The sequence below is a fragment of the Catharus ustulatus genome, chromosome 8 (genome assembly GCF_009819885.2).
Source record: "Catharus ustulatus isolate bCatUst1 chromosome 8, bCatUst1.pri.v2, whole genome shotgun sequence".
In the NCBI taxonomy this organism is placed as follows: Eukaryota; Metazoa; Chordata; class Aves; order Passeriformes; family Turdidae; genus Catharus; species Catharus ustulatus.
Window position 1 is genome coordinate 14,672,682 of NC_046228.1, and position 24,921 is coordinate 14,697,602.

The 24,921-nt window shown below is 36.1% G+C and overlaps 1 protein-coding gene across 1 annotated transcript in view; it reads left to right on the forward strand.

The window, feature by feature from the left end:
- The window catches only part of ADGRA1 (adhesion G protein-coupled receptor A1), a 258,969-nt gene that overhangs the window by 108,735 nt on the left and 125,313 nt on the right, over positions 1-24,921 (forward strand). Inside the window, exons 5-7 of the mRNA XM_033066167.1 lie at positions 67-138; positions 905-1,068; positions 17,072-17,285. Of these exons, the coding sequence (XP_032922058.1) occupies positions 67-138; positions 905-1,068; positions 17,072-17,285 (450 nt within the window). The remainder of the gene's footprint in view (positions 1-66; positions 139-904; positions 1,069-17,071; positions 17,286-24,921) is intronic.

Here is a 24,921-nt window from a genome sequence, read left to right on the forward strand (position 1 = left end):
GTAACAATTTTCTTTTCTTCTTGTATTTGTTATAACCAACAGTAAATTGCTTTCTTTTTTCCATAGGAATTTGTCAGGGAATATTTTTTCAAGTCTCATGAATGGACTTTTTTCTGAGCTTCTGGCTCTGAAAGCCCTGTGAGTATCATTCCTTTTGTTTGTAAATCTGAAGTACTTCAGAAAGGCATTAGAATATACTTGAGAATTAACATAACAGAGTTGAATATGAATTCAAACAGGATTGTTCCTGGAGATGCATTCCAAAAGTAAATCTGCATTATTTTGTTATCCATGTCTGGCTCACTGTTGGTGAGCTGCCATCTTTACCTGTTGCAGGGAAATGAATAACACTGACAATTCAACCCCATTCCTGACTAGCCCAGTCTAGTCCTCCTGACTAGCATCCCTTTTTTTTTTCTTTATACTTTATAATCTTAAACTTTTCCATGGTTCTATGCATTACATTGTATTAGGCCTCTAATTGCACAAAACCAGTAATGTTAAATATTTTTCCTGGAATTATACTAACAGTTCCCAACTATTGATATGAATGGTACCTGGCTAAGATTTAAAAGTGTATACTGAATGTTGCTACTTAGAGGGGTTTTAGTAAATGAAAGCATGTTATAGTATGATTTTCTGCAGTAACACAGACTCAAAATTATTTCAGTAGTCAATGATACTGTTCTGGAACCAAACCCAGAATTTTTGCATAATGTTATGAAAGTAATTAACAGTGGGACAAACTGTATTGTTTGTCTCAGACCATCTTTGTATTCATGCATCCATAGTTATGCATTTATCTAGAATTCTCTTTGGAATTAGATAATTTGAATCTAGCAGAAGAAAGTATGTTCATGGAAACTGCATGTGTACCAATTGTGCTCATTCTCTGCCTTTGTAGACATTTCAACACTGATTCACTGATCTGTGACTGTAACCTAAGGTGGGTCTTGCAATGGGCCAGAAATGCTTCAGTGCGGATAGCAGAGGAAACTGTTTGTGCTTACCCCAAGGCTCTGCATGGGCTGTCACTTTATAACCTCAAGGAAAGCCAGATGATATGTGGTGAGTTGTACTCTCATTTTACAAAGTGAAGTGGAATCCAGAGAAAATATAAAAAAACCCAGAAATGATGCAAAAATAAAAATTAATAAATCTGACAGGTATGTGACACAGACGATACACCTAAGAATGAAAGAAAACAGAAAAAATAGAAATTTCTTATCTCAAGAACACCACTGTTCTGCAAAGTATTCAGTAATATGCTGCTGTGACATAAAGCATTTAACTATGGTGCTAGTTCTACATTGTATTCTTCATGAAACTGAGGATTCCTGCAGGAGTTTGTATAATGTTTCTTTCAAGTTATGTATCTGACAGTGTGATATTAATGTCAAATTTAATATTTTATTTTTTATTTTTATCAACCTGTAACTATACTTTAGCACTGCTTTCTGGGGATGAATGGAATTCCAAGTGAGCTTCAGTTAGATGAATTCTGCATTTAAAGATCTAGAAGTTAAATGTTTTTTGGCTATTTTCCACCATAACAAACATGATAGATACTATGTGAGGGAGAAAGCAAAATAAATGAATGAGTAAAGAAAACTCATTTCACACTGGGCATTGTCTAGCAATGAGCAGATCAAACCAGAGATTTTTAGAAGTATCACAGTGCAGAGGAAAGATTGCTGCCTGAGATGATGCTGGTGGGTTCAGAATCAAAAGTCTAATTTCACACATAGTTGATTAATTTCAGGATCTTTGAATCTTTGACATGCCTGAATGACAGAAAATTGCTGAGACTGTGTCTTTGCTAATGTCTTTTGCAAACAAAAGGAGAGCCATGTGTTTCTCCTAATAACCACAAGAAGAATGGTGTGTTGCTAACGCATCCACAGCTGAAAGAACATCAGAAGTCAACTGGAATGATATCTAGAGAATTAACAACAGATAGATATAGACAATTTTAACAATAAGTACATATGTCTATAAGTTGCAAGAGATGTGAAAGGATGTGAATACTACCTACAGATAGTCCATTAGGTGAATTGTTAAGATAGGTGTCTGGAGGCAAATATGGAATGAACTCTTGTGAATGAAAGGCAGAGACATTTCCAGTAGCCTGTGTTACCAAACATTTGAAATTCTGCAATACTCTTCAAATATTAAACTCCCATTTTATAGGGAGCCAGCATGGGCATCTTCATAGAGATCCATTTCCCAGCAGGAAAAGTACTTTTCCTAAAAATGCTGGAATGATCAGAGGAGTGATTAAGGACTGTTAATTGGTATTTCCAGGTAACAAGTAAATATAAATCTCTGCATTCTACAGAGGAAATGAAAGCAATTTCTGAGAATTTCATAATTTAATTCCTAATAGGACTCCCTATCAGACCTTTGATACAGAATTTATAATGCCCATCTAGTTCTCACTCGTATTTACAATCTCCACAGAGCCCTTGACAAGGGCTGTAATGACTGCCAGCTTGACATTGCTTCCAATATCCACAGAGAGTTTTACAGTGATTATAATTGCTGAGCCTTCCACCAGCTCTGTAATATCTGCCAGGTATTTCATGGTGCTCAGAGTATCTGCTGGGTAGCTTACAGTGCCCAGAACATTTAGCAATTTCATTTTCAGTAAGTTAATTTGAGCTTAGGCATAATAGAAGGCTGACTGGCACCAAAATAATAATAGCTATTGAGAATAAATAATATGTGTTGAAATATGCACAGAGCTGGCCAAATTAAACACATCTTAAAGAAAATACTGGGTTTTTAAAAATTAAAAACTCCTTCATGTGAACATCATCCATACTATCAGACATTTTCATTTATAATCACTGCTCTTCCTTTTATATGCTGAAAGATATCATGAGATATCACAGTCACAAGATGAGCAAGAAAAAGAAGAATGAAAGGAAAAAAAATAAAAATAGGAGAGAAGTGGGCGAAGAGTTTTGCAGGAGAGTTAAGGAATGAACCAAAAACTGGGTTCTGAATGTGGATTCTGAATAGCTACAGGGAGCAGTTTGCCATCAGCTTTTTAGATTTATTTTATGTGTTGACGTGAGAAAAAAAATAATCTTTAGAATTTCTTCCTGGCAAATCTTTCTCATGCATCTACTTAATCGTGAGAGCCAAAGGAGTAAGTTGCCTTTTGGAAGCAGTTGAAAACCTTCTTTAGGGGTTTTTAGGAGCTAACTAACCGCACAGTTTTAGAATTCCCAGGGCTCTGCTTCCATATTTCACTAACAACTTTTAAGAGCTACTTAAATCTTCTTTAACAAAATTCTCCAGCTGTCAAAAATGTTTGGTTATAAAAGAATTCTTCACACTGTTGAAAATAAGTCTGAAAAGCTAGTTTGATGACAAAATATGGTTTTGCCCTTGTCTTCTGCCTTGATGAAGAGGGACTGTGATGAATTTGTAATGCTATGGACAGAGTTTCTTTCTGAAAAATGGTTGTGAAGTTGGCTTACTTCTCTTTCTCCATGACTCCAAATACAAGTTACTCAATTTCCAGGAGGAAAATTACACTTTCCTGAATACAAGTGCTATAAATTCCACCCGAGGTCTGATAGGAGTCTGTGGTTTTCCCTGGCTCACATCACCAGCAGAGATGGATGCTCTAGGCCAAATTCTTCACTCAGGAGAGACCTGTATGAGTTTCTGTCCTAAGGGGAGTATTAAAGATTGCTCTTAAAGCTGGGTTTTGATTATTTGTACTGATGAATGAGATGTTAGAATTTAGTTTCTCAGTCTCAGAACTGTATTGATGTTACTGAACAGCGTGAAGAAGTAAAAATTCAGTTGCTCTGCAAATTACAATTGACATATAACTGTGATGGAGTGCTTTTCTGTTAGAAAATGTTGTCTCATCAAAACAGATGTTTGGAAAAGTGCTGAATTTCTTTTTTCCCCCAATCAAATTTTATTTAAATGTTAGAAAGTAGTTGACATAATATCAATAATATTTAGATAAATGTTTCAACTAAAACACTGAAAATATTTACTAAATATTACAAAAATTATTGCAAAGGTCAAAGGATAAAAATAATTTTATGGTACCTTAAGACATTTATTTATTTATTTATTTGTTTATTCATTTATTTATACCACAAACAAAAATTGTTTCATTCTTCTGGGACAGAATGCTGTTCCTCATACAGATCTCACACGAATTTAAATCTTGGGTTCTGAATATATATGATCTACTGGTGTTTATAAATAAGTAATTGAGAAAATATTATTCTCTTCTGTTAATTAGAAAAGAAATTGCTTGAAAAGAAAATACAAAAGGATATTGAGAAATCTGTTTTATTTGCTTAGAGTTTATTACATTAATACATAATAAATTACATTTTCATTCTTTGTCATTATGCATTTTTTATGCTGTTAGTAAATAGGTTTTGTTCCTTTTTGGTGTCAGTAGCTTTTCAGATTTCTGTGGTCTACTGTTCTAATCTTGGTCATGATATGGTTGAGTGGACTCATAAAGCAGACAGGTTCAAAGAACTAGAGGTAGTATCTTCTTAGTTCTAAGAAACCTAAATGCAGAAAGAGTCTGCATTATTTTCAAGTGATTTTGCTCTACTCCACTAGATGGTTTGTTAGGCATGCATTCACATCATTGCATTACAGCTCTTTCAGGCAAGCTCATTCTGCTGCATGACACCTTTCCTGTGGCTGTCCCTTTCTTCCCTGTAGCTGTCCTCACCTTTCTGAGCTGTGCTGGGAGGCAGTCTGCCAGAAAGCCCCATCGAGCAATCTTGTCCATAGAACAATCTTAAACAGTCCTGGGTGGCTCTCAGGCCATGTTTAGCTGAGCTTGCCCATATGAGATGCTGGCTAAAGGCAATCCCCAAAAACTGTGTTCACCCTTTTTCTCTGTGTTGATGTAAAGCTGTGCACAGGTCTTTTCCTTGAAAGAAACAAATTGATTACTCCCCTCTTTATTAGGCTTCTGCATTGAATATTTCTGTCTCCCACTTCCTTATCTGTGTTGAATCAAATGGGAGAAATCTCTCTGTGTTGAGCTGCTTCAACATAGGACTGTAAGACAAGAGTTACAAGAAGGTCTAAGATACAGCATTATTTCTTCACCTATACTCTGCACATCTCTGAAAAACCCATGCTGTTGCAACAATTCCAACCTGCAAATGGAGACACTTATCAAAGTTGGTATTAGTACATGTTCTTATACCATCCTCAGCAATAAAACTACAAGGGTAAAGGAAATACTTAAGCACAAATGTTAGATACATTCATTGAAGCCACAGTCTCAGGGGAAAATATGGTAGAAATTGTGAAGCACAGAGTAGCAGCAAATTACAAGACAAATATCTCAGCTGAGTCATTTTCCTTTCTTGTATTAAATGGGTGAGATAGCATCTGGTTTTTAGGTACCATCTCATCTGCCATAAATGCTTCCAGAAGCCGGTTTTTCAGAGGTGGAGTACCCAGAGCTTTACTACCCAGAAGCTTTGGTTTGAATTCTCTTATTGCTCTGTGTGCTTCACATTCATGAAAATCAACTGTAGGGTGTTCCACAGCAGGGTTATTACAGTAAATTATTTTGAAAGTACGTATTACACCAGAATGTGTGTTCTGTCCATGGGTGGTGCACTGTTGGTTGTGATCCACAGAATTGTAAGTATTTACATCAAATTTTAGTGATAAAGTCTTTGGGTTGGTTCATAATTTACCAAAAGCTTTCATAGTCAATTTGAACTTTCACCAGGAATGGCAGGGAGTGAGCACTCAGAACAGAACTGGAGTTTTGTCTGTGTAGGATCTGCATGGAGAGGCTTCTGCCATGCCTTAGGGGGTTGTCTACTGAGAAAATTAGTTAACACTGCAGTAGAATAAAAATCCATCCTACTGAAAATAGAGATGAGAAAAGAAGATAATAGCTACAAGTTGTGAGTGTCCAACAGTGTTTGAATTATTACTTAGGTCTCTGAATTCTGTAAACTACCTTAGTTTAAAGTGTTAACTCATGAGTGAAATCAGCAAGTTCTGACTCATAAAATATTATTGTAATGTGGGGTTTGGGGTATGAGAGACTTCCTACTTAGGAGGGACACTTCAAAGGGAGGAATAAAAATCAAAGAGATAAATCCTTTTCTGACTTCTGTATTCTGCAATAAAATTCTTTAAATGTTTCATGGAAAATGTGAATAATTTATTGGAAGGGAGGAGATAAAGTTGTTAGGGAATTGTTTGTACTTAACCAGCACCTTGTCTTTCGTAGTTTGCCTCACTTCACTGAGAATCAGAGTATCTGTTCCCCCAAAGGAGCAGAGTCAGGCTAAAATTTAGGCACTTTTTGCTCTGATGCTCTGTGCTGGTTCACACTGAAACTTGTGCGAAGCAAAAAAAGAAGAAAACACATTTCTGTTATTTATGCATTTATTCTGCTTGTGTTCTTAGAGATTTCTTGTCCATTTTAAGATTCAATTTCTTACAAAGGTAGGAAGTACTTTCATGGTTACCTGTATACTGTCACATTTACCAATCTGCATTTCTTATACTTAAATATCAGCAGAACATTAGGGTATATTTCTCTCAGGCCACATGCCGCTCCCTAGTCTATTTTTATTAGTAATTCTTTTCTTTTTTTGCAATCTTACTTAAAATGCTATAAAAAATCAAAACATTCAAGATATTTAAAATCAATTAGAGTAACACCATTGGGAAAAAAAATAGAACATTTTGTTTTCTATACTTCCTCTATTAAGTGCTTTCATTTTTTTGCAGCAGTTTTCTTTTTCCTTGACATAGATTCTCAAAACATAGTGTGGCTTTAAATGCTTTCTCAGCAATGGTGGGATTGTGTTGTTTTAGATGTATTTGTTGAAATGTCTTTATAATTTTACCTGATGTAACTGCACATTGTTTCCCCATCATTCCAGGCAGAGTAAATTAGTATCCACTGTCCAGTAGTAAGAACTTTGAAAGAAACATGTCCTTTTAAAATGCTGAAAAAGGAAAACAACTAGATACTGGGGAATTCTGTCTAGAAATAACTTTTTCAATGTTTAAATTTAAGCTGAAATCAACTGAATGCATCTAGCCTTGATTTGTGTCAGTTTTTAAGAATACTGTCAACTAACTTGTGTTAAGGATATTGGTTAAGAAGTGAGATTTGAAATTCCTTTTTTCATGTGATGACACAAATTAAATATCCACATTGTCACTCAAGCCTAACAATTACAAATATATATATTTGCACATAGATCGTTCTTAAAAGTTTCCTTTTCTATGAAAAATATATTGCAAGAAAAAACACTGGCTTGAAATTAACAAGGAGAATTTTTTCTTCATTTATTTTTCTCAGTGTACACAAAACATATTTTGTCACATTTGTTACTTACTTAAACTTAGAGACAGGTTTGAGATTATTGTTTCAACCATTTCTTTCTTAATTCACAAGTCATTCTTACTACATGAACCTGTGTAAATATTGAACTGTGGGGGGGTTTGAGTATGCCTTGACTGACTAAACTCAAAACCTCAAGCAGGAAGAATGATGGATGAATTATCCAGATTTAGATTTCAGTCCTGCAGTTTCTTGGCAGTCCACATGCACCTTGCTGCATTCATGCAGAGCATCGTTGTCTTCCAGAAAATGCAGGATCAAGACTTCAGTTCTAATTCTGCAGGGAGTGCCCAATCACATGAGTAGGTCTAATTATGTTAAAATGGGAATATTCACACTAATAACCTTCCATAGGATTAGGTTTTGCAAGATATGGATAGTGGTAAAATTAGCAGTATTTAAATCATCTTCCAATTACTTTTGTTTTACAATGTTAGACATCCAGGATTTTCTTTAATAAGAAAATATGCATAATAACAGAATGTTTATAAATCAGATAATATACCTGTATATTTTGCCTCTTTCAAAGATTAAATTCAAAGAGTAAATTCATTTTATATCAGTGCTAAGTGGCTATTTGTATATCAAAGTTGGTTTCCATACTATTATTTCATAGTATGAAATGAGCAATGCTTTAACTTTTTGTCTCCAAATTCTAGATTTCTCATCTAGTATGATCAGTCTCAAAATGAGGGGAAAAGGACTATGTTGTCCTAAATTTAATATTAAACATCATTATCTAATATCCTTAGTGGTACTTTTGAACACTGCTGCAACATAAGGGGCATAAAATTAGCAACAGTTAAATCTTATAAATGTGAAATAGCAGAAATAGTAAAATGCTCATTTTTTGGATGAAATTGTAACACAACATTCTTGTATCTGTGCTCACTCATGAAAATCCAGAAATTTTCATTCCTGAAATCTTGCTGATTTAGCTGCTGGAAATGTACCCAGTTGGTTTTTTCTCCATAGCTTACTCTTATACTCTGCATTAGAGATTTTTAAGGTACACTTGTATCTTATTTTCTACATTGTCTTTGACTGATGTTTCAAAAATCATGCAAAATAGCTGAAGGAAAATTTAACCAAGATGGAGAGAGAATAGCAGTGAAATGAGGCCTTTTTAATCTTCAAACTTCTGCCCTTGGACACTTAGCTGGCCATATTCATAATCCAGTTGCTCATGAACGAAACAAGGTTAAAGCAGCCTTGACTACAACCCATTAAATATCTCTGAAGATATATTCTTTATTTATTATGGTAACATGAACATTAAAACACTAGGGTTAAATTTTATACAGGTGATTTCTAGATAAAATTCTGTAAGCTTTTTAACAAACCTATGTTAATGTTGCCAATAACAATGCTTATTAGAGTTTGCTGGAATTAATCTTAATTGTTATCATAGGGAAATTCCCTATAGAGCTTCCAGCCCAACAATTGCTCTTTTAATTGAGTGGAGCATACCATAGTGGCATTTCACATTTTTATAGCACATTTCAACATACAGCACTTTCTTTAATGTTTGTGTAAAAATGGCTGTAGAGAGCATCTGACACTGTCAGCTGGGCTGAAAGGAGTTTGGAATGGAAAGATTTAATACTTCAACAGAACTGTTGCTCGTTCAGCATTTCTTTTGTGAACTTTTTTTTTTTTTTTTTTTTTTTTTTAACATTCTGGCATAGATGAGAACTCATGCAGCCTGCTGGACTCTGGGCAATTAGGGGCAATCACTGACACTCTTGGGACCTTCCTGCCACCATCTTTCCATGATCTGAGTGTGCAGTTATGATTTGAAAATAAAAGAGTTTTAAGTTTTGGAAAGATGAGTGCTACCACTGCACTTCCCAGTTAGAGAAAGCTAATCAGAATATTTGATTACTCCTGTTGAACCTACTGGAATGGGTCCAGAGGAGAGCCACTAAGATGACTGGAGACATGGAACATCTTTCCTGTCAGGAAAGGCTGAGGGACTTGTGGTTGCTCAGCTGCAGAGGTGAAGGCTTCAAGACCTCAGGGCATCCTTCCAGTACCTAGAGATGGTTTATAAAAAAAATGGGGACAGACTTTTTAGTAGAGCCTGTAGCAATAGAATTAGGAGCAATGGTTTTAATCCAGAAGAGGATCTATTTGCACTAAATATAAGGAAGAAGTTTTTCTACAATGAGGGTGGTGAGACATTGGCAATGGGCGACCCAGAGACGTGGTGGATGCACCACTCCTGGGAACTTCAAGGTCAGGCTGGATGGGACTCTGAGCAAACCTGGGGAGCAAACATCCCTGCTCATTCCAGGGGCAGTTGGACAAGGTGACGTTTAAAGGTCTGTTCCAACCCAAACCATTCTATGGTTCTGTGATTTTGTAGAGCTGGCTGCTTTACCTTTGCACTGCTCAGCCATTTTTATTAACTGCAAACTGCAATGAGTATGCAAAGCCATGAGCCAGCCAGTTCACTTGCCATAAGGGTAATTTGAGTAATCAAAATTACCTTTCTAACAGTGGGTTTCTGACTGGTGCCATGAAGAAATTTGTGTTGATGAATCTTCCATAGCTGTCAATGTGTCATGGTCATCAAGTTTCAGTGTATGGGAAGTAATCAAATGATCCCCAGCTTCTGACGTAGAGTTCTAGGGAAACAAAATTAAAAGTTGCAGTAGTGTTATTTGATAGAAAGAAATCAGTGATGAGAAAAATATTTACCTATTCTTTTAGATTTCTATGCCAGTGCAAGGCAATGCAATTTTTAAATTGTTTAACTGGAACAAAACCTTGAATTTCATGTTGTGGAAATCTTTCAAGTAACTGTTACCATTTTACAAATTAAAATGTTATTATATTTGACATTTATATTAAATAAATTAAACCTGTTATTAAATAAGTGAAACCTGTTACCTCTGTTTTTCACTGCCTCTACTTTCTTATCAAGTAAATCACTGCTATCATCAGTAAATAAGAAAGGGCTTTTCCTGTGCTCCCTCACAAGACACATCAGTCCCTGGTGCAAAAAGGATAATTTAGTTTTACTGGGACTTAGGAATCTGGAGGAAACTCTGGTAGACAAGGACAGGTTAAATAACTTTGTCATGGCTGGAAATGTCATCCATCTGCTGAGTGCTGGATGAAACCTGTATTACTTGGATCTGTCAAAAGTGACTAGATTTGAATTATACATTCCCCAGCTCAGCCTTTCTCAGTTTCTATGTAGCTGTAAATTATTTTAAGTAAATAAATCAGTTGATTATAGAATCCAAGTGAGTCTTGAAGACTCATCCAAAGCTATGGTTGTATCTTGGCATGTTTGCACTGAATTTTAGCTTCTGGTTTGTGTCTGTGGATACCTCTATGAAGTTAGCTAACTCAGATAACTGAAGCACATTAGCAATGGTCTGTGACAGCCTGGACTCACAGTCCTCCTAAGTTATGATAAATCCTGTTTACTACTACTGCTGATCTCCTTTGGTGGCTTTAGAGAAGTTTGCAGGAGTAAAAACACAATAAAGAACTTGTAGCTTCAGGTAAAACAGCCTGCATGTCAGAAATCTTGCTCTTTGGTTAGTGGGTACCATTTCAGTGTAACATTTAGCATTACAAAAGAAACATAACCCCATGATTTAATTATAAGGTGCTGGGAAGACAAAAAAAAAAAAAAAAAAAGAAAAAAAGAAAAACCAACAACAAACCCACCAAAGCAAAATCACTGCTTGATATTCCCGTTTGAAAAGCATGTATGAGAGTGAAAGGGACTGATAAAATGGTGTGGAATATCTCTTGCCATGCCAGCATTATGAAGCTGGTGGAAATAAGAAGCAATTACCCATACAAAAGCTCAGCTTTTTCTGCAGTGAGTGGTAAATGAATGTGATTCAAAGCTTTCTTGTCCCAAGCCCAAGAGACTTACCTTATTCTGCTGTGTTTAATACATGTTGGCATCTGTATTTTCTTGATATTATGTTGAAATTGGAGTCAGGCACAACTTTTATTAAAACTGAAGCTTGGCCTCAGTTCTGTATTCATTCTTGACTTCCTTGGCACGTGGTATGGTCTGTGACCTTCTACACCAAACCTTCCCTTACTGCCAGCAAATTTTGCAACACAGAAACTGGCCTTGGTGTGCTGGCACCTCCCTTTTTGGGAGAGCTCCCGTTTTGGGAGCCAACAGAGCTGGTTGTTGGAGCAATTCAGATCACTCTCTTTTCTCCAGTTCCTTTTGGTAAATATCATCAGATATAATTTGCACTGTCAGCAATTCAGATTTTTAACTAGTGTTTCTCAATTTGTTTTTCCTCATTTTCATCTGTCCTTTTTCTTGGATTGGTTCCTTTGCTTTGTCCTCACTTCCAGCTTTCCCCCACTGTGCTTTCCATGCATATTTCTTTCCCACTGAGACTGTATACAAATATTAGAGCTCTAACTCACACTTTTGTCAGCAGGATGTGCCGCACTCCGTAGGCACACTCAGTTCAAATAAAAAGCCCATTGGCAATACAATAAATCAAGTGATTAACAAGAAGCAAAATGCCAACCTCTGGCTTTTTTTCTGTCCCAGAAGCTTGTGGTACACTGTAGCACACTGAATTTTCTACCAATAAACTGAAGTCAAAGGTGTATCCTGAGGCATGAGCACTGTAGCACTGAACTGATGAGTGGGCAGCCTGGAGAAACCTCTGGATTTTCCTGTTCTGGTTCTGTGAAAACTGTTGATAGCAAACAAAACCACTTAATGAGGACCAGAAAAAGTATAGCAGAAAACTGTTTCTGGCAGAAGGTGCTGCTGTAGGACAGGTTTGTGCTCTCAGGAGCTGCTGAGCTGCCCAGGTTAGAGTTTTGCAGCAGGAAATGTGGTGAAGGTGGCTGGAGGTAGGACAGCTCCTCCAATACCCTGTGCTGCTCGTGGTGGTTAATGTCTAGCCAGCTCTCTGTGTCTTCAGACAAATTTGTTGCATGGGCCAGGTTTTGTGCCTTCAGGTTTGCTCTTGGTCATTCCCCCAGAAATGGTAGTGCACACTCATTGGAAGTGAGTATTATCTAAGGATAGTAATGTGGTACTTACAATTGTAACTAAAATATGAGTAAAAATGCGCGTTATGTTACCCTTTTTACAAGCATTTTTGTTCCATGTATGTCAAGAATCAGCAGTATTTCCTTCATACTCTTCTCCTTTCCAACTTTTAAAACAAAATAGAAGGCCAAAATTAGATGGGAAGTTGAAATATTTTTAAAATCTCAGGAATTGAATTGTAAGGAAAAACCAGGAAATACATGATGTGTGTAGATGTGTGTAAGACAAATTCTTCTATAAATATATCGAGACCATATGCATTGGAACATTTCTGTAGAGCTTCAGTGCACCTTGCTATTTTTTCTGGTTTTGCTAATTGTTTTTAAAATAATTTCTGTTTTCTTTTTCAACATCTTGGGGCACTGAATCATTAAAATATGCAGGGGTGTACTCTATTTTAATAGGATGTGAGTGATAATCTTAAATCTGTGGTTTTTGTGTAACCTGATTCCTTCTCTGTACGTCCTCAGTATTCCAGTCTAGGTCTAATCTGAAATACAAGACTAGATGGCATAGAGAGTCTGGCCTTCAGTCAACAAAACCCTTTTCTGCTGAGAAGTGAAAGATAACAAAAAAGATGTAATTACTGTAATGATGGGTTAGACCTTTAGATTCATGCTGCAATCAGTGATTCCTGTGGTGCTCTGCTGCAATCATGGTTTAGTGCTGACTGGAGAGACAAGACAGGTAAAGGCTGTAAAACACTCCATCAGCTCTTGATCTGAATGCCTAGAGAGGAATCACACCTCTCATTTGCAAATAGGGGTGCTGCTCCAAGCTCAGGGGCAGCACAGTGGATTGTCTTGGAAGGAGCACCTTGGAATATTTCTCAAGTGTGTAAAATGTAAATAAAATCCCTGTAAATTACTCTCTCCCTCCTGAACAAATAATAGCAAACATTTAAATTTTATGAGGCTGCTGTCTGCCATACATGCACACACATATAAATAATAACATCAGAGATTATATATATTTAGTAATACCAATTTAATCTTTATTACCCACAAAATCAAAGAAAAAAATTCAATCGTATAGGGCTATACTTGCCAGAGCTGTTATATTTAAAGTGCTCTCAAATAATGCCAAAATCATTCAAAATACTTTCAGAATTTCTTACTTTATTCTCAAAGTCGAGCTTGAAAGTGTGTGTACAGCATTAATAAATACTTTATTCTGAATTTGAATGATTGTTGGATTATGGATTTAAAATAAGTATTTCCAGATGTGCCTCTACAACATTTTTACAGTCGTTTGGGACAAAGGGTATTGGTCCTAATTCTGAAACTCTTATTGATGCGATTAATCCTCATAACTGTGAGCTGTGTCACAGAAGTCAACTGGAACTTCTGCATGAGTAATGAGTAATGGTTGCAGAATCAGCCTCAGACATTGAAATCATTACTATCCCTGGAAAACAACTGAAGATTAGCTCTGGTATTAATATTTTTATGTGGACGTCACAGAGATTAAAAGCAGATGTTTTCCAGAAGTACTTATGTTTACCTTCCACGGTCTGCAAATGTCATAATCTGTAGAAATTTTATTATTTTTAATTTGAAAATGAGTCTTCAGCATTATTTGTCAATTTGGCCAACCCTAATAGGGACATTCTCAAAGTTGGTCAAGAGGATATCCTAGCATAATGGTATGTTTAATTAATTTTGCATCTTTTTTGGCACTTAAAAAGATGTTCAAAGAAAAAGAAAATGAGTACACTGTTGATAGGACTGTTCATTTTTTGACACACTGAAGTAAAGTTTTCATTCACTTCTGATTGTAAATTGACAAAACCTGCAGAGAACATCTCATTCCCACTGCATTTCTGGGTTTGATGATCCCCAAGGCTGAAGAACAGAAGGGGTTGTGGGAGAGCCTGAGATTAAATTCAGAGTGATAGTGTTATACTTCATCCATATGCTTAGCAGTTATTTAACCTGACTTAAAGATATTGATCCTCTAGTTCACACTCTTCCTGCCCCATAGCCTCATGACACAATGTGTCACTCACTGCAGGACCAAAACCATTTGACCAGACACAACGTCCTCAGGTAAAAACTACAGTATTCATGAGAAGTATTTTGTTTTTGTGAGTAGTACCTAATGCTGTTGTACTTGTAATTTTCTACATTTTGGTAGTAATTTCATTAATTTATGGCTAAATTTGCAATCCATATATTTCCTTATATTCCATAATTGTCTTCATAATGCAACACAAAAATCACAACTTTTTGGAGAGATAGATTCTCTCCATATGCTAGTTAAAAATACTTAATATAAATGACTGAGACCAAGGCTGCAGCTATTAGGAATGAGGCATTAATCTGGTTTACCTTCTCTTAATTTGAAACCAAAGGTCATATAAAAATACTGCATATACTTCAAGGAATTTTTAGTAGAGCATCGTTGTCTCCATAAAGCAGGTGCAATCAAAAGGCAAATTTTACAGGGTGGGTACACAGGTAAGAAGGGCTTTCTGAAGGCTACACTTTATAATCAAAGCAGACTTTGGACATTTTGGTAGAGGGCATCTAGTCCCTTAATCCACTGTGTGCTTCTCCCAAACAGCAGTAAGCATATATCCACTTGTATCAATCTTACCTGCCTGCCAACATTCTTCTTTGTATAAAAGTAGAAGTGACCCCTCTCACTGTTTACTCAAAGCAAGTGATTAATGTTCTATTTAGCACTTAAATACTCAAATAGTAACAAGGACCCAAAGCTGGGTTTGTAAGTGCAACTTCTCACAATTTAAGAGTTCTAAAGACAGCACCTGAATGACATAAAGAAGTGTGTTGGGGTGGAATGCTGAGTAAGAGGAAAAGCACTATTGGTTGTCCACAAATTTTAGCAGTTGTAGAGCCAGTGATGATGGCTTGCAGTCTGGATAGGCATGGCTGAGTTGTCTGTATTTGTTATGAACAATGGAGGACTTTGAGGAGCAGTTTAAGGAAGATAAAATGGTGAGCAGTGAAATGGAAAAAAAAAGGTACTTGTCAGAAAAATAGATGTTTGAGGTACTTACTAGTGGTTTAAATGGTGGAAGGGTGACCTTTCAGCTGACAGCTCTGTAGGATGGATTGATATTAATGATGAGAGGCCTTAAAATGAAAACAGAAGAAAAACAAGGGATAAGATCCAGCTTTAAGATTCTCTTTCCTCATCAAGGCAGAATGATAACCAAGGTGCAAGACTGTAGGGCCTTTGTCTGAGGTGAGATTGCACAGTGAGTTTAAAAAGTGACCCAGGCTGAGTGAATTGTTTTGGTGTTGAAGCCTGACGGGAAAAGGCTGTATTGTAGGAACTGTTGTGCAGGATGCTCATGGCAATCTGTTTGTCAGTCATGTTTGTGAGTCTTTAGTATTTTCATTACAATTAGAATTTTGTGCAATCATACCAAAGTGTCAGTGGTAGTAATTTTCTTCTGCTTAGGAAGAGCTATATCAGAAAAAAGAAATTAAGGCTCTCCTTTATTCCTTATTATCCCAGAGAAGATTATCATCTTTGTTAGCTGCAGAACTTCTGTTCCTAAAATTCTCCTTTTCAGTACTCTGTTATGAATTTAAAGAAACAGCATTTATCTCATAGAGAAAGTATTTTGCAGAAGTTGTCAAAGGTAGTTTTGAGATAGAAAGAGAAGAAAACATACACTGTCTGCAGATGCAATCTCTAGGGAGACTTTAGGGTTGAGGAAAATAACCTTCAATCACTCTCAAATCTATGAAATAGCAGACTTTCATCAGGGCCAAAAATGTACTCACCTTCCAAAATTGCAATTTTTTTAAAGTTGTGTTTATGCATTTGGGTTTGTGATTATGAGAGCTGTTTTTTGTAACAACCTGCTTATAATATGCAGTGTTCTCATTATTGGGGTGTTTCTGGGTGAGAGCTTTGAGAGATAAAGTTCATTTAAAATATATGGTAAAAAGTATTCATCTTTAAATAGATAAAAAGAGCTACTTAGATAAATATTTAATGTTAAGTAATTATCTAGAGAGTAGAGATGACTTGTGGAATAGGCAGAAGGAATGGGAAATGAAAAGTCATGGAGACAGTTGAACTTAAGAGGAAGATTTAATAATTATTAGTCTTATTATTATCCAAATCCCAGGCATTTGAAGCAGTTCAGGCTCTCTAGACAGTAAGTTTTGTTCTGGAGCACAGTGGATGTTTTCTCTACTGACAGTGAGGTAGTCTTATAAATGTTAACTGAACCAATAGTAATAGCTGTATTTTTTCTCTAATTGAAAAACTCACTTTTTTATTCTGTACACTTGTATAGTAAAGCATCCTGCCTTGAGAAGGAGGCTGACTTGGAGCATCTCAAAAGATCCCTTCCAACCTCAACCATTCTGTGACCTGTTTCACAAAACTCATTTTCTGTAGAAATTCTGGTAATCCTGTATTTATTTGGGCTCACACTGGTGAAAAAAATGTGATCTCTAGAACTCACAACATGATCAGACTGCAGTGGCTATTAATGGTCATATCTCTTATGTTAGCGTTTTCACATGAAGATCTGAGAGGCTAGAACTGTAAACAATTAGTTCACTTTCCAATATTCATAGGAGAGGAATTAATCGTGACTTCGCTTTCCTATTTTTGTTTTGTTTTCCCTGCAGCTGGGCCTCTGGAACTTCCTCTCTTCGAGCTGATCCCATCACAGAGACAAGTGGTGTTCCATGGGGACCGCTTGCCTTTCCAGTGTACTGCGACCTACGTGGACAGCAGCACCCAGGTGCACTGGTACCACGGGGGGCGGCCGGTGGAGACCGACGAGCAGAGCGGCGTCTTCGTGGAGGACAGCATCATCCATGACTGCTGCTTAATCACACGGTAACACAAACCTCTTGTGACAGGCAGGCTTGCAGGCAAGGGGAACACGTTCCACACTTGCAGCAAGCTCATTAAAACATGCATCAGGAGTTGTTTCATTTGAAGGAATTCAGTTGTGTGCTTGAATCTGCACACAGAGGTAAAGATTTTTCATGGCTATGGTTCCAAATTGTACTTTTTGTGTCTAAGTATCAAGATTTGATCAGATAGGGGTTTGAAACAGATAAAACCAGTTTCTTACACAGTGAACCATGAGATGAAACATGAAAAAACAAGGAAGTAAGAAAAGCTTCAGCAGCATATGAGAATGACTTAGAGCCAAACTGCTTCTTCATGACACCATCTAGAATCCTGAGTGAAGGACTTATGATGAGCTATTAATTGAAAAGGCTTGGATTAGTTTTTGTAGGTTCCAATATACTGCATCCTATATTCTTTGTTATCTCATTTTTTTTCTTATTAAACATTTCTCAATTTTCTGTGACTTTTACCATCTCTGTGCCTGTGTGCTTGAGAGATACAGAGATCTACAGATGCATTTGCTGATGTGAAAAGTGCAAGGAGGAATGGAGTAGGCTTATATAAAAGAGGCAAAAAACTAATATTTGGCAGTGATAGTAATGTTCCAGTTTTGCTTCAGTTTTCCTGTTAAACATTATTTAATAAATTATAAATTTCAGTGTTTATTTTTGGGTTTCATCACAGAGTATTGGCGTGTCACTAAAAGCTGCTAAGTTGTTGCACACATCCTTTTGTCCTCTGCCAGTTTCCATCATTGATCAAAAAGAGAGTCTGATTCTGTGTGCATGTTCTGCCTTTCTCTTTGTAGAAGATGGAGTGAAAATAGCTATGCTAATTAGCTCTGGATAATCATTAACATCTTTTCACTCAAACAGTTTCTATTAATATAATTGACCTGAAATTCTTCTTGAACTATCAAATAGAAGTTATGAAGGGAGTAAAATTAAATCCTGTCCACTGGGGACTTTTGGCTTTATTAATTTCATCTACCCACTGATTATTTGACCCCTTCTGGAGTCCTGTAGATCTAGAGGCGTAGATCTGACTTATTCTCACAGCTACTGGCTTTCTTCTAATATCAATGAGAAGGACTATTAGACCAATTAGTACAGTAATGCCAAGTGCACGAGCTATTAGATAACTGCCGAGTCACTTAAATTAAAGTATGTTCTTCCTATTTCCATTATATCAGAATTAAAAGACACGCTGTTAATCACCTCATTATGTTTTTCAACTGAATTATATTTTGCACTGTATAAGCAATTTGTAAAGCATAGTAATAAGCTAAAATAAATAGTCTAAAATGGTTTTCGAAATAGCTATCCCTTTTAAAAAGCTGTAAGCAGCCTGACTGATTTTTACCTTACATTACTTCTTTTTTGCCAGATTGTAAAATGAAAACCATTGTCTACCATAGCATATTTTAATAAAGATGGTAGATTTGCTGCCTGCCTCGTTTACTGTGCCATTTAATAGGTGACCTTGATGCTGATGGTGCAGTATGCACTGGGATGTGCAGTATGTACATCTATTGAGAAAAAATGTTCTTCAAATACATCATCACATTTGCTGTTAGAGACTGGAAAAATACTCTGACTTGACCAAGTTATGTGATACAGACTGTTAAAATAAGACATAATATTTTTGAATAAAACTCCAAGTCCTTAAACAGCTGTTTAAAAGCATGCAATATTTTAATTCCTCATTTATTTGCACTATACATGGCACTTCATAAGATAGAAAGGCATCAACACTGCATTTACCACAGAGCATAGTCCTTATCCAACCAAAAATGCTAAGACTTGAGCAGCTGTGCCTCTGCCTTGATCTAGGTGCTGATCAGAATTAACTTTTTAAAGATATACTTTTGAACCTACTTTTAAAAACTGTACTGTTTTGAGATCATTTTTTTTAAACATAAAGACAGGTAGTGTTGAAAATAAAAAAAAAAATTGGCCATGTTGAGACTGTTAAGATTATCTTTAGCATTTCTTGATTTTAATGCCATCTTTATAATCATGTATACTATATCCTAATTTATATAATTATTATCATAACAAATTAAAATAATATGTAACAGCATGCTTGTTACATGTTACAGCAGCATGTATTAGTATGCTTGTTACATGTTATTACACACTAATTCATGATAGTTCTTAAGGCTAAATGAAGGTTGTACAAGGCACTGAAACATCAGAAAGACTGTGCCTCCCTGAGGCTGTCAAATGTTAAGTATATGATTTGGACTAAAAATAAAGGTAAGTTGAAATCAGCTCTTACAGTATCATATTTTGCCTTTGCATACCTAGTCTTTACAGCAAATGTCCACTGTCTGTGGCTTTCTGTAATTGCACTAAAGGACAGACTTTGGCCTGTGCTACTTAGCAATTTAAAGATTTCTATAGCTGGTTTTGAACAAAGAGGTGTAGTCATGTTCCAAAAGCTGCTTATTCAAACATTTTTAGGTGGTTATTTTATTGGGTAGTTCCAGATATTTCTGGACATGGATTTACAACACAAATATCATGCTAAACCCTTCTGTTTTATTAACTGGCACAGTAGAAGGATAAAATATCCAAATGTGTATTTTTTGTCTCCTATGATAAAGCAGAATAAACTAAAATAAATATTTTTGTTACAATAATTAAACTAAAGTTTTGAACTGTATTCCGGTCTGTGACATTTTTCTTGGCAAGGAATATTCCCTTACAGGAGATCTTGGAAAGGTGTTTTCAATTCTGCTGCTAGCTTGCATTTATCATTTCTTGCCAATGATAATAATATTTGATTTTGCTGGTGTTTAATTTTTTGTCATTATGCCTGTGTATAAATGTCATAGTCAGATATGAAAATATACATATGATGTGGGACTAATTTCCTATCATTTGTGAATGGATCTAGCTGAATGGTGCTTCCATGAAGACAGCCTGATTTCTTTAGCCTGGAATATCATATCACTTTAATAATAAGCAGCAATTCCAACTCAACACATCCTGATTCTCTGATATCCCTGAAGCCACGCAGAAGGAAGGTCATGTAGGATTCTCTGCAGCACAGCATCCTTCCTGGCTTCCCTGCTGCTCCCTTTCAGTGTTTGGAGAAGCTAGCAGGACAGTTATTGGAATATTCAACTAGGAAAGGAAATTATTTTAGTTCTGTGAACCAAGAAACTCTGCAGTGGCAGAGATACTTTAATTGTCAAGAAGTTTCTTATTTACTGCAAAGACTATAACGAAAATTTTGAAGTCATTTTAGTTCTCTTCTGTAAATACTTGAGTGTTTAACAGTGCTTCTGCCCTGACAGCTGTAATAGCTGCTCTGGGACCATTACAGTTCACAAGTGCTCCTTCTGAAAACATTAAACTCTGAAGAAAGTTAAGAACCCATAAAAAGGAGAGCTACAGCTGGAGAAACCAACATGCTCTCAACTAAGCCTAGGCTAACAGGTGCTAGGATCAAAAGTCGTTTTCAGATTTTGTTGTGCAAATAGATTTGCCACTGAAAATACAGACTCTTAGGACTGAATTTTGATCCCCTGGAAATTGTGTTTTTCTATTATAATCTGTCCTAAATATCTCAGTCTTCTAAGAATGGTTGAAAAGCCACTTTATTTTCTGGGGGTATTTAATTTTTTTAAAAAATTAAGCTTAAGAATCTGGGGTTTTTTTAATCCTCCAAGTGCTTCTTTACATTGTGACAGTAGCCACTGCCAAGTAAATAATGAAATAAATAGTAATATTTGAGATGAGAGGTATATGATTATGTGATAATCTCAAAAATGTGAAGAAGAAAGGAAGAATTTCAAGTCCTCTTGTAATAGCGAAGGTACAAAAAACATTTCAAACTTATTAAATGTTGTGGGTTACAACATTTGATGGTAGTTTAAGTTATCCAAACAGGAGATGGAGTCCAATTAATACTTTTTTACTGTTTGAAATTGTCACTGCAGATATTAGTAAAGAATTAGGAGTTTGATTGAGACAGTTTCACTAGAAAAATAAAGATTGTTTAAGCTATTATTAGAGAAAGGAAATTGATTCCAGGAGTAGACAGGTGGTATCAAAGCAAGTTTGAGATCCAGGCAGACACTTCCTGTCCTAAAGAGCAAAATGCTTCCAGAACTTCTATGTGAAGGGCAGAAATTCAAGGCATGAAATGATCCAGATGATCCCTAAACTTTGTTAACAGTTTGGGTAGGAATACATCTGGAAAAGACGTGAAGCAAGCAGTAGTGGCTTGAACTGGGCCTAGGTAAAAAAACAGTCTGAAAATGCCTGATAAGGATATTGGTAGGCTGGATACTTGACTGAAAGTTCAGCTATGTACCAAATAATGGCACAGTATTGGAGATTGCACAAGATTATCAAGATATAAGAGATCCAAGTAAGCTGACTCAGAAATGCAGATATTTTGTAATTAGTTTGTCTTCTGCTGTTGTGAGTATTTTGGAGATGAGCAGCTATGGGTCATACTGAGGAATCCAGGGAGATAAGCAGAAATGGTTCAGTGCTGATATTTTTGGTTTACCTAATTGACCCTGTTTGACCTTTAGCTGTCAAGGAGTTAGGAAACAAATGAAGCAAAATAACAGTTTAAATTGTAAATCAATATTTCTGTATTATTTTGAGGTCAGTTAAAACCCTGTAGGCAATGGTCTACAACTCAAGTCGGGCTCTGGAAAAGGACTACTGACAGATGCTACTTCACCAGCAGTATTCTCATATATCAGATAGAAAGATAATATTTTAAATTATTGCAGTGTAAGGGTTTCATTATGTGAGATTAAGAGTACCTTCATGTGAATTAATTTGGAAGATTAATTAAACTTAGCCCTTTTATCTAAAAATATTTCAATTACCTGAAAAAAGTCAATGACAGTTTTACTACTAATCAGTGTGGGGAATATTTTAAAATATAACCTGTGGAGAGAATAATACAATGAAAAGCAAAAGCAGCAACCACCATACCCTCTGTCATTAAAGTAATAGGCCATTACCTAAGAGTTGTGCTGTGTCATAAAACCTGTAGACTTCATTTGGGTAAGTGCTTATCGAAACGTGATTGAAAAATGGGTATTTTCACCATATATATAAGTATTTTGGCTGATAAAATTAAAATACTCTAGAAAAATAGTAAGTCAGAACTATAAAATCATTTTGATAGAGTCCTTGAAGAACACTACAAAAATATATTTTCTTTGGTATTGAGACCAGATTAAGATGCCTTGCACTAAGTTTTGACCTCTTGCTTCCATCTCAGCTTATATCCAGCAGCTATGTATGGGTCCAAACAGCCACAGCACTGAAATGTTCAGTGGTAAGAACAGAAATTGATGCTTTATCCCCCACGAGGGAGAATCAGACAGTTCTGCTTTGACTTTTTAAGGCCAGAATGATTTTAATGTGGCCCTTCAAACAGCTGCAGCTGCACAGCTGGGGACATTCTGCACTGAGCAACACTTTGGAGTCAACATCTCAGGGCTGGCTTTTTCTAAAGTACTTTTCCTGTCAACATCAATGTTAGGTATAATTATACATTTTCTCTGTGTCCAGGCAGTAGTTTGTAAATCTGTGAACCAAATGTGAGCATGTCAGAGCATTTATGACATACATCCAGAATCTGATGCCACATAAACCACCCTAAATACTGGTGAAGAAAATAATTTATTCAAATAAATACTTCTTAGAAATATTAAAACTACAACTGAATTGCTTTTTAATTTTCATGTATTTCAATCTTTTCAACACTGCGAATGCATTGTAGGGCATATTCCCTTTAACATGCTGCAATTCCATGAAAATGGGTCCTCTCCTCTCTTTTTTCTCCCTGTAGGATAAAATACCCCCTATATTTAATTGTTTATGGTGTTGTGATTGGGTGGCTCCTGGCCGTTACAAAATAAAGTTTACACTGTAGGAGATACACCAAATATTGAGAAAGAATAGTGATTGTTCCTGAAGTTCTTATGTAGGAAACTGCTGGGTCTTGCAAGTGGGCAAGTAAAACAGGTCAGTATTCTAACTCTAATATATCAACCAGCTCATAAAGTATTCATTAGATAATTAATTTCTGCATATGTATCATGTGCATTTGACAAATAATTTGAAATTGTAAAATTAATTTAGTGGGGGTTTTTGGTTTGTTTCCTTTTGCATACTGTTTAGGGATTTTGTGATGGTTGTGTGAGGGTTTTTTGCTGGTCCCAGTGGCATGTAATCAAATAATCAAGAATTGTCATAAGCAGATTAACAATTCTGAGTCATCTGGGAAATATTTAAAAGCTTTTTATGCAATTTTGGCTATTGGTCTGATTGATATTATTTTTGTCTAAGAATCTCAGATAGTGTACAGCTCACAGGAGTTATGCTGATGAAATAAAGCTTCCTCTGAATATAACATTGAGCATCCAGACTGCATAAGGGGAGATGAAAGGCATACAACAGGTGTAGCCCCATTTCCCCAGAAGGCTGCAGTTGTATCCATCCTGCAGTCCATCAGCTTGCTGGTAGAACAAAATTAATAATAATAATAAACACATCTGAGCATCCCTAAACCTTTCACCAACTGACAGAGCAGCTCAGTGACAGACAGCTGATTCATGAAGTACTTTAAATAAGCCCTGGCCCAGGTGTTCTCTCTTCAGATAGCTTTATGGCACTGTGCTACCACAGACCTGCCAGCTGATTGAAGGTTTAAACAGCAGGAGAAAGTTTGGGTCTCCAGAGCTGTTGATCCTTTTCTTTTTCTCTCCCCACTTACGTTCTCAGCTGGCTAGACTGGCGTGCATTGACTCCAGGACTGTGGGAGTTTGAAGATAAATACAAAAATCTTTCTGCACGCCCTTCAGTGCAGAGCAGTAGCTGATTGTCTCTGCCTGGCAAGCTCAACAAGTGAGAATGAGTTCACACAACAAACCAAACGTGATGTGATGTAGAGATGTTTAGGTTTCTGATGTAGTTTCTGAAGATGGTTTGGTAGAGTCACTCTAATATTAATAGTGATTTTTTTTCTCAAATTTATGAAAGAAATTGATAGCATATATATAGGCCACAGATACTTTGATCCACCTATAGAAAACACATCTCACTGTTGACTGTTGGGCAGCAAATGGATATTAGCCTGTGACAGTATTTTTGAACATTTGCATTTCAATTGAAGTAATTTGAGCAATACAAAGGAAATAAAGTGAGATGGTTTTACTGACATACAACTCTTTTCTCCTATTTTGGAAGTAGGTTTTTGTTTGGTTTGTTGTAGATTTTTCTCTCTGTTTTTTTTTTCCCCCTGTCAATATATTGTTATTAAATCTAGGTCCTTTCCAGCTCTTGTTGTGGCTCTAGCATGTGAACAAATTAGCTGATAGATAAGTTATAGAAAAAAGTATGTTATAGCATGTTACATTTCTTGGCTACCTGCAGATGGTAAGTTAAACTTTTTTTTAACATGCAATCAAAAAAAAAAAAATCATATGTATTTCATTACCTCTGTGTATGAGAAATTGATTACACCTGAAAATACTTGCTAGACATCTCACATAAAATGAATACCAACTTTCATCTTCCTTTTTTTCTTGCTGTTGCCTGGACACAAGTTTACTTCAAAGGCCATCAGCTTC